Below are 10,470 nucleotides of genomic sequence, written 5' to 3'. Positions count from 1 at the left end.
ACCATTTAAGTTTTTTCATACACGAATCTCAAAGCAAACATAATTTTATGCACAAATCACGAAATATATAGATGGTTGGATTGAGAATGTCAGGGTCCCTGAAATCCCCATGAATTCCAGCAGATTTGAACTCCAGATCCAAAGGGTGATAGAGAAAAGAAAAATACAAAAAGAAAGAAAGAAATCAATTTAAAAAAAAAAGCAAGGAAGAAAGAAAAAAAGAAGAAGGAAGAAAGTCAAAAAGAGAAAAGAGGAAGTGGGGTTTGGTGGGACCCAGCTGGGGAGTGAAAAAGTAAAATTTGAAAAAGTTCTAGAGTTGTTGTACTCAAAGATCGAGAGTTCGATTCCCCCTCACGACTTTGCAACTTCTGCGAAGATTTAAAAAAAAAAACAGAAAGTGGGAGTGTGAAATTCAAGTCAGCGCCCCTCTATTCGTGAAACCTGACTTCATTTATTGAGAGATTTGGTTGTTCAGTTAAGCCGAATTTTAAATTTTACAAATTGAACCAAATCAAATAAATCAAATTAAATTAAATGAAACCGAACCGATCCATTTAAACCGAACCATTTAAATCGAACTTTCTTAGTTCGGTTTAAAATCAAATAAACCGAACCATTTGAACACCCCTACATGAATATTCACTCTATGTTATAGTCAATATCTACTATTATATATCTTTTATTTAAGAATAATGTTTGGATCCTTCGAACTCTCATCTCCGTCCTAGCTTCCCAACTAGTTTAACTATCTCTAACAATTTTTAATCGTGCATCAAATCTATAAACCTCTACTCTCTCATCTTCATTCTATCGTCTCTCCTCCACTGTTGCCTCCTCTCCACACTCCTCTTCGTCTCCGTCCTCATCTCCACTAGGCCGCCAACGCCGTGGTGGAGTAAGATCCGATATCTAGAGGGAGATGCGACGAGAAAGATTGGAGGATATGAGACAGAAGCTAGATACTTGATCTATAGGGAGATCCGACTTTGCCCCTTCGCTATAAGTTTCTTAACACAAGTAGACAAAGGTTTAAAGGCTTCATACAAATACTTTAAAGAGGTGTAGACATAAGTTTAAAGAATTGACACAAGTACTTTAAAGAGTTGTTTAATTGATAAACACACTCTAAAATGCCTACGAAAGTTTATTGTAATTTGTTTTTGATAAGTTACATGTAAGGTTTAAAGACTTGATATGATTACTTTTAAATGGTTGTAGACATATTTAAAGGCTTGCAGAGCAAACAAATAATAAGTAAAGAATTGTAAACAAAAATTTAAAGGCTTAATATGAGTACTTTAAAGGGTTGTAAATATATGTTTAATGGCTTGTGAAACAAAAAAATAATAATAATAAGTTAATGGCTTTAGATAGAGATTTAAAGGTTTGATATGAATTTCTTAATGAGTCATAGACAAAGATTAAAAGACTTGAGAATTTAAAGTGCTCATAAACTTTTACTATAAAAAAAAAGATCGACACAAAAATAATTTAAAAGTATTTATTCATATATTTCATTTGAAAATAAAAATTGAGTACAAAACATTCATATATTTAGATTTGAAAATTTTGTTACCCTCGAAAAAATGGACGAGAATAATTAAAAGAAAAAAAGTGGATGAAATTGATCTTTTTTTTTTACTTGAAATTAAAAGTAGTTCTAACTACCTAGATTTCACGATTTAAAAATTTATAGACAAAAGTTTAAAGAATTGCGAGTAACACTTTAAAAAGTTGTGAACAAAACTTTAAAGGCTTGAACATGTAGCACTGGAGGCTTGAACATGTAGCTTGAACATCCACCTCTTAATTTATAAATTTTTACTATAAGAGATTACGTGACTACTGTTATTTTGGTGGTCAAAACAACGTTTCTTACTTTCTATTTTCTAAGACTGTTTTTCATCTTGTTTCTATGTGGACACCTTGCTGTCGTCGTCAGTATTTATAGTTCATAATATCATATAATTCTTGTATTGGCATTTGGCTGTAAGAAGAAGCATAGCCGTACAGGGATAAAGATATTAACAGAACTGGTTTCATTTCATATGCCTTTTCTTATTTTCTAGTGCACCGCTGCGTGAAGTCAAACAACCCCCGTCGATATTTTTTTACCTGTTAGAGGGAACGTTCGGATCTGCCTCAGAGAATCCGAACTAAGAGGGCATAAGTCCAAAATTGACAGCCCGTCGATATTTTTTGTTTCTCTGTTAGAGGGAATAGAACGGTTCTATCTACTCTCGTCCTCTCTCACAAGAGCAAGCGAGCAACTCAGTTTCTGGTTTTTAGCCTTTGATCCCAGTTCAAATCCATGGCGTCTGAATCCAATGTAATCAATAACCACAATTAGCTCAATTACGTTTCCTTTTGAATTGTTTAAGAAGTTTGTTCTTTAATTTTGAACAATTTAAACTGATTTGCATTCTCCGTGTTGTTCTAGGAACCTCAGAAGATACAGCTGTACAACTTTTGGCGTAGCTCGTGCTCACACCGAGTACGTGTAGTTCTTAGCCTCAAAGGTACGATTTTATTTTGAATTTTGTTTTATTTCGTTTTCATATACAATTTAATTTGGTATTGTTAGGGGCTGAAGGGTTGGTATATATACAATTTTGGTTTAGAAGGCAATTCTACTACTACTAGCTTCTTCTTCAGTAACAACTAACAACGGTATTCAAATTAATTTGGCTTGATCTTGAAATTATGTTTGCCACATCATCCATATAAAATAGCTCTATAAGGGGATAGATGGTGTCTAGTATTTCTAGTTAATTCTAGAGAACGAACTTCAAAATTAATTTTGATGGAACTTAACTTTTCTTTTCAATAAGGACTGGATTATGAGTACAAGGCTGTGAATCTCTACACGAATGAGCACCTTGATCCGGGTACTGTATTATATCACTTAATATTTTTCTTATTATGTTATGTAATTGTTGGGTAATTTTATTCTAACGTACATCCAACTTTTCTAATACATTTAATTTTTATGGTACATATATTTAAAGATATTATTCAAATTAAGAAATTTAAATTGTAGGCGTGTTCTCAATTATTAGATAGAATGTGCATCAAATTTGAGCCAGTTTGGTAGCATTCGTCATAAAGTCATTAATTTTTTTTTAAAAAAAATTATGATTCTAGGCAGAAGCTGCCAAGATTTGCAAAATCATACAAAATTCCCCTGTTAAATTATTATAAATTGTTTGATGGAAAAATTTCTAAACGGTTTTCAAATCAACCCCAATTTGTCATATGCTCTATCTAAATAATTGAGGACATATCTACAATTTTAATTTCTTATCTGAATAATATTTTCAAATTTATAAACCATAACAGTTAGATGTACTATAAAAGTTAGATTCAGGTTAGAATTTTTGTTTTCTGTTTATCGTCATCATCTTCACCATCATGATTATGAGGCTGACTACGGTGCTCTGCATAGTACTTGTCGGGTCGTGATACAACATCATATTTTTACTTTTGAGATTCAAACAGCTTATCCAAGATGTTCAGATGGAATGGGTTTTCTTAGTTCCTTTTCCTATTTTTAGATATTTTTTTTTGTTCCTTTTTTTTCGAATTTGGAGAAAATGGTGCAAGCAATTAAACCATAGAATTTTCAAAAGCAATGATTTTTCTTCTATCCAACACAAGGAGTAAAAGAATCTAAAGATAAAAAAAAAAAAAAAGTTGGTACAAGATTGTGGTATGTGGATCATAGTGAGCGGCTTGGATCTGCCAATATGAACTCCAAAATCAATACATGAAGTCATAGTACCATCTGATCGGTGCTCTGTATCCTTCACCTTATTATTGTTATTACATTTACAGCAAAGTCATAACATTAATAAGAACCTGAAACATAGACTAATCTTTTGATTTATTATAGAAGTTGAATATTAAATTGATTCTCATATAGAATTTAAAAGCTACATATAAGTTAGCTGAGTGTTGCTCTAGCATAATAATCAGAAAATTTATTATTGGAAGGATTAGGGTTGCATTGAAATATTACGCACAATTATAACAGTTGAGGCATTAAAAGTAAAAATGGTGCAAATTTTGTAATTCTGGTAAAATTGATCTCCATTCTTTCCCTTTTTTTTTCTGAATTAATTGTGTAAGCTTGTGTCATGTTATCTCAAATTCAGAATATGAGAAGCTAAACCCAGTGAAATATGTTCCTACTTTGGTTGATGGAGATGTGGTTGTTGCCGATTCTTTTGCTATCGTTTTGGTACTTATGAGCAACCAAACTGTTTCTTTTACAACCTATCCTTCTTATTTTTTCCATTTGAGATATTAGAATTCGTATGATAAATTGTGTTGTCTTCTCAATAGTATCTGGATGAGAAGTATCCACAAAATCCTCTCTTGCCAAAAGATCTTAAGAAGAAAGCACTTAATATTCAGGCAAGTGCATTATCTTGTATTTTCTATTCATTATATCAAATTTCTTAATTTTCCAAATGTAGTTTTAATATAGATACCAAAGATAACCATTGGTTGTTACCAGCTGGGTTTTAGCTACTATCAGTCTTCTGCCGGTCTGTTTGCTTTATATTTTGTTTCATTTGTGTACCTTACATTTTAAAAAAATGATAATATCTCGACTGTTTCTGGCACTGTAACACAAGATTAATTTAATTTTGAATTTTCTTCCAGATTGCAAGCATCGTTACCTCAAGCATTCAACCCCGTCAAAATTTTCCTATCGACATAGTATGAAAACAACCTTTACATATTTGCTCAAGATAAAAAAAAAAAAAACATTGGTTATAGCGCCTTTCAGGTTCTATGTTAAGTTCAAAAATATTTATGCAGGATTTTCTTGAGGGGCGGTTAGACTCACACGAGAGGCTTCTGTGGTCCCAGCATCATATCAACAAGGGCTTCACAGGTTTTGTTTTAGCAACTAATTGGTACAAGCAGCATCATAACATCCCAGATCTGATATTGATGTCTTCTATTGTGTTTTTCAGCGCTAGAGAAGTTGCTAAAGGATTGTGCTGGGAAATATGCCACTGGGGATGAACTCCTATTGGTTTGTTTACAAAACATGCTCCGATTTTTTTACAAAGATTTTTATATCATGAAAGTTCATATCATTAAGTTCTAATCTAACATCTCTGTTGAAACAACCTTTTCTTCGAGTCGTGACAAGACAATTTAAATACAGTTGTGGTCCAAACTGTCAATTTCTATTCATGCCACATCCAATAGTTATAAGTTTCAAGTTTAATTTGTTTGTGTCAAGATTTTTAGAAGTTACTCATAATTTATCCATTGCAAATTTGCAATCAACTTGGTGCCTTTCTTTCCATCTTTTGATTTTCTAGAAGACAAATTTACAAACTTGAACATCTACAAGTTGTTTGTCATACATCTCAAGAAATGGTTTGGATAAAATGTTTGCGAGTCTGGTGTTCAATTGTTTCTGATCTTGATATATTGATGCGAATTCAGGCTGCCACAGGCCCACAAACATGTGGCACTGAAACACTGCTCAAAGTTCTTTCCTTGAATTAGTCTTTTCATATATACTTTAGAACTTGAACTAAAAGTTACCAGAATGTCTCTATTACAAACTTATCATAATACTAAATACCTTGGTGTCCAGTCATGTTATGTATATTGTGTATTATGTCTCCCAAGCTAATGATATGTCCGTCATCTGCTCATATTGCACAGGGAGACATCTTTCTGGAGCCACAGATTCATGCTGGTATTACACGCTTCGAAATTGATATGGTACTTGTCACCTTTATCAAGTATTTGATTTTTTGAATAATAATGTACTAAGATATATATTATCATATAAATGATGAACTCAGTAAGAAAGTAAAAGCTTTTTGGAAAGAGGAGGGTTCCAATGCCTCATTTTTTTCATACCTCATCATACCTCATATTTTATATTTTCGTTTTCAAAGTCCAAACTGTCGATCCAAACCGTTCAACAAAATATTTATACTAAAATATGCATAGAGATCAAATTTTATAATTTTTGGAATTTTTTTGCTATTTTTTAAGATAGGTACAAAATCACTGTTTTTGAACCGTTCAAAAACAGTGATTTTCTATCCATCTTAAAAAATAGCAAACAAATTTCAAAAAATATAAAATTTCATATCTAACCATATTTTAGTATAGATATCATGTTGAACGGTTCGGATCGACAATTTAGACTTTGAATATGAAGAAAATGAAGATATAAAATATGAGGTATGATGAGGTATAAAAAAAAATAAGGTATTGGAACCCTTCTCTTTTGGAAATTAATAATTTTATAGAACTGAAGCTGCTCAAAAGTTACCTAAACTAGGTAAACGATATTCCAATGTTGATGTTATATTGCCAAGTTTTGTTGTGAACCTGCATGATGTTATTTTTTCTTTTGTTCTTTTTTCTTGAAGTCCAAATTTCCAACTTTGGCGAGACTTCACGATGCTTATATGGAAATTCCTGCATTTCAAGCTGCCATACCTGAAATCCAACAAGATGCACCAAAAGCCTCCTAAATTCTACATTTTGGCCAGAATAATGTTATTGAAGCGCAAAGGAGAACTGCTGTGTTCGACTCACTTTATTTTGTTATAAGGTTCCAGAAAAAAAAAAAAATTAACAATTATGAGATCATGAGCCCCTTCAATGATTTAGTTGAAAAGTACATGTTTTTCTTTGATAACCATGTTCATAATTATCATTTGTTGTTTACGTCTGCTTTTTTTTTCTTTAAAAAAAATGCTGACGTATTTGCAGCGTGAAAGAAACAAATATTTGGTCTTGCGGGGTGAACACAAGCAATGACCTGGTAATGTAGATTATTTTTTTTTTACCTTTCTTTTAAGATCCATGCGAATTTAAGTTACTGGCATTGCTTGCTCTTGTTCACCTGCTGATGTACTTCAGTCGAAAATTTTCCTTTTGATCTAACTGTCGTTGTTAAGTACTTGTGTGAACTGTGAAGTTTTTTTTTATAGATTTGATTTGTTCCATGAATGTCTTGTACGCAAAGGAAAATAAATTTGACAGAGCCTGGTCAGAAATTGACTAAAAGGCGAGCATCTCTGTTTTGACATTAATATATTTTAGGCGGATATTGCCTTACTTTGATCTGATCAGCATCAAGTTGAATCAAAGACAACTTTTTTTTTTTTTTTTTTTTTTAAACTTGGTAGCTGCTACCAAGATAATATTATTAAAAGTGCTTATAACATCTCATAACTGTCACAGTATCCTTAATAGACCATCTCCCTCTAGCCCAATATGCCCCATTTACATTGGATTTACCACAATAACGAGTCCACAGTACCGCATCTTCTCTTGCCCGATTTGCTACTAACCATGTTGACAATTTAGAACCACGAAAGATTATCTTATTCTTTTCCTTCCACAGTGACCAGAGAATTGCCATGAATGCAGTTGCCCATTTCTTCTTTCCTTGGCCCGCTGCCTGACAGTGCTGCAGCATTGATGCGTCCCATGTATCCTCAACCGTGTCAGCAAGTTGCAAGAGGTGCTGAAACCTGCCCCACACCTCGATAGCATTGGGGCATTCAACCAAAGATAACTTTTAATGGAATAGCCCTACTTTTAATATTTATATAATTAGTACGTGAACTATAAATTTTGTACAAATGATGATTATTCTCGTCTATATATAGAGAGATGCATATTTATTCAATAAACAACTATCTTAAAAAAATGAATGCTAAAACTTATTTAAAAAAAATATTGATCTAGTTACTAGTTAGTATTATCTTATGCCATATAAGTTTTTATCACAAGACCTTAAAAAAAAGGTCTTTATACGAGGAATTGAGATTTTCACCATTCTTGTAAATTTTGGCGTGCTGTTTGAATACAAACTACAAAGTGCGCCACAAATATATCAAAAGCTTTGATCTATAAAATTTGAGTTTCATGTTTTAACAAAATAAATAAATAAAAGCCGAAATCAACAAGCTCAAAATTAATTTATCATAGCTGATCCCAATATATTGCATAAGGGTAATTATAATTTCTCCCACCTATCCATCCCTCATTTCATTCCCCAACTAACTTTCTATTTTAACTATAACTATAACTACTATTTCTAACAACCTTTTATTTCTTTCCTCTTTCTCCCTTTCTCTTCCACCTCCATTTTTCTCTTTCACCTCCATCTTCTTCTCCCACCTTCTTCTCCCACCTCCGCCTCCGCTTCCCACCTCCCTCTCTCACCTCTACCTCCTACACCTCACCTCACCTCCGCCTCTACCTCCCTCTCCAACCTCCGCATCCCACCTCCTCCTCCGCCTATGTTTTTCCTTCGATAAGCTCCCCTCCCTCTCCCACCTCGAAATGGTAAATACAATAAGCTCCCTCCCTCTTACACTTTCGCCTCGGTTTTTCCCCTCTACACCTGCTACTCTTGCTCCAGCGAACGTTCTGCCGGAGATCATCCGTCACTCCATCCCAATCAAGCACGCCTCTGCCAGGAATGAATACTTCAACGTATATGAATGAATACATCAATGTGTATGAATGAATACTAGAGCACGTCTCCACTGGGTTAGATCCGTCACTGTCGATCGTATCAAAATAATTTTGTATATGTATATGGAATTAATCCCTTTCATGTTTATATTCTCCTTCCTCATGAAGTGGTGAGTTTTGCAAAGAATAAAGCTTTATTAATGGTGAATTAGGCCACTGCGTATTAAATAAATGACATAAAAATAAATTTTGAAAAAAAAATAGAGATATATGAATGAATACTTCAATGTGTATAAATGAATACTTAATATCTTAGGTATGAATACTTGCGTGACAAGATATTAATACTTGTGCAATGGACAACTCGAAAGTATGTCATCATGGATCTCATTTGAAAGATAAAATTGTGTAGAAAACGTTCGTGGTTTTAGATTTGCAAAATTCTTCATAGATCGTCAGAAATATTGGTTAGATTGAACGGAGAAAAAAAACCCACCTCTAAAAACGTGTAAAAGATGGATGAGTGATGTGTCCAGTTTTTATATTTGCATTTGCATGACGATAATGAATACTTTCTCGATAAGAGATTAATACTTGTGCAACGGACAACTCGAAAGTATGTCATCATGGATCTCATTTGAAAGATAAAATTGTGTAGAAAACGTTCGTGGTTTTAGATTTGCAAAATTCTTCACATATCGTCATAAATATTGGTTAGATTGAACGGAGAAAAAAAACCACCTCTAAAAACGTGTAAAAGATGGATGAGTGATGTGTCCAGTTTTTATATTTGCACTTGCACGACGAGGATGAATACTTTCTCGATAAGGATGAATACTTGTACAACGGACAACTCAAAAATATGTCATCATGGATCTCATTTTAAAGATAAAATTATGTCAAAAATATTCGTGGTTTTAGATTTGCAAAATTTCTCACCGATTGTCAGAAATATTGATTAGATTGAACGAAGAAAAAAAATCCCACCTCTAAAAACGTGTCCAGTTTTTTTTTTTTAAATACTTGATATATTAGGTATGAATACTTGATGTGTTATAGATGAATACTTGATGCGTTATAGATGAATACTTGATGCATTATAGATGAATACTAGCTCGCGCCAGTTGTAAAATATTTCAAATATTATGTGGTCTCCAAATAGTAAGTGGTCCCCCTAAGTAGTTAGTAGTTATTAAAGTAGTTAATGACTGGGGGATGAAATGGGGGATTGTTACGGGGGATAGCTAGGTGCTCCCATTGCATAAATTGCTTTTGTTTTCAGTGTTTTGGTTTTGTGTAAATGCGATGGATTGACATACTATATCGCTCGCAGCTACATAGGTTAAACTTCAGACTCAACTCGCGCTGTCGTGCACTTACGAAAATTATGATGAACTTGGTGGCGCTAAAAGGTTGTGCGTGCACCAATGACCAATCCTCCTAGGGGTGTCAACGGGTACGATACGGGTTGAATGGAGATATTTTCATACCCGTATCCGTTATAATAACAAATTTTTTTTTATTTTTACCCGTCTTTTTGAATACGGATCGGATAAACTTATAAAAAAATGCCATTAACATTTTGATTTGTGCTTTCGATAAAATACTTTTTAAAATAAGAAAAAAAAATAATGAATACAACTAATTTATATTATGAAAATTTAATAAAATACAAAATTTTATTGTATTATGTATCATTTTCATACAAATATATATCTATATATATAATTTTATTTTTAAAAATTATCTTATACGAAGACGGGTAAGATAACAGAAAAAAAATATTACCTTTATCTGTACCCAATTAGTTAACGGAAAAAAAAATCTTACTTTTACTTATATTTTTAGATACAGTACGGATCGAATAAACGGGTAAAATTGACACCCCTAAATCCTCCGTATTTTCTATCGTCTTATTTGAATTTTTTATAGCATATAAATGGATGCTGGTGGTAAGTAGGGGTGTCAATGGGTACGATATGGGGAGGG

General features: G+C 32.9%; 1 protein-coding gene across 4 annotated transcripts; it reads left to right on the top strand.

Moving 5' to 3' along the window:
• The first annotated feature begins 2,162 nt into the window (after positions 1-2,162).
• LOC144551667 (glutathione S-transferase-like) lies at positions 2,163-6,936 on the top strand. 4 transcript variants are annotated; one of them, XM_078299733.1, is made up of 10 exons: positions 2,163-2,329; positions 2,441-2,519; positions 2,832-2,888; positions 4,155-4,240; positions 4,345-4,416; positions 4,669-4,725; positions 4,828-4,903; positions 4,986-5,047; positions 5,695-5,754; positions 6,417-6,936. In XM_078299733.1, the coding sequence occupies exons 1-10, from the start codon at positions 2,312-2,314 to the stop codon at positions 6,519-6,521; spliced, it is 672 nt and encodes a 223-aa protein (XP_078155859.1). In that variant the 5' UTR covers positions 2,163-2,311; the 3' UTR covers positions 6,522-6,936. The 4 variants fall into 4 exon arrangements, with proteins under 4 accessions (XP_078155859.1, XP_078155874.1, XP_078155882.1 ...); XM_078299740.1 differs by having other exon boundaries at positions 2,232-2,329; positions 2,450-2,519; XM_078299748.1 differs by lacking the exon at positions 2,832-2,888 and having other exon boundaries at positions 2,195-2,329.
• Positions 6,937-10,470: the final 3,534 nt, after the last annotated feature.

The sequence above is a fragment of the Carex rostrata genome, chromosome 1 (assembly GCF_964058835.1).
Source record: "Carex rostrata chromosome 1, lpCarRost1.2, whole genome shotgun sequence".
In the NCBI taxonomy this organism is placed as follows: Eukaryota; Viridiplantae; Streptophyta; class Magnoliopsida; order Poales; family Cyperaceae; genus Carex; species Carex rostrata.
Note: the sequence above shows the minus strand (reverse complement) of the source record. Positions and strands in the feature narration are given on the sequence as shown.

Coding starts and splice junctions, on each gene's coding strand:
- LOC144551667 (XM_078299733.1), top strand. Junction 4,904..4,985: donor TATCAACAAGGGCTTCACAG/GTTTTGTTTTAG, acceptor TGTGTTTTTCAG/CGCTAGAGAAGTTGCTAAAG. Junction 5,048..5,694: donor CTGGGGATGAACTCCTATTG/GTTTGTTTACAA, acceptor CATATTGCACAG/GGAGACATCTTTCTGGAGCC.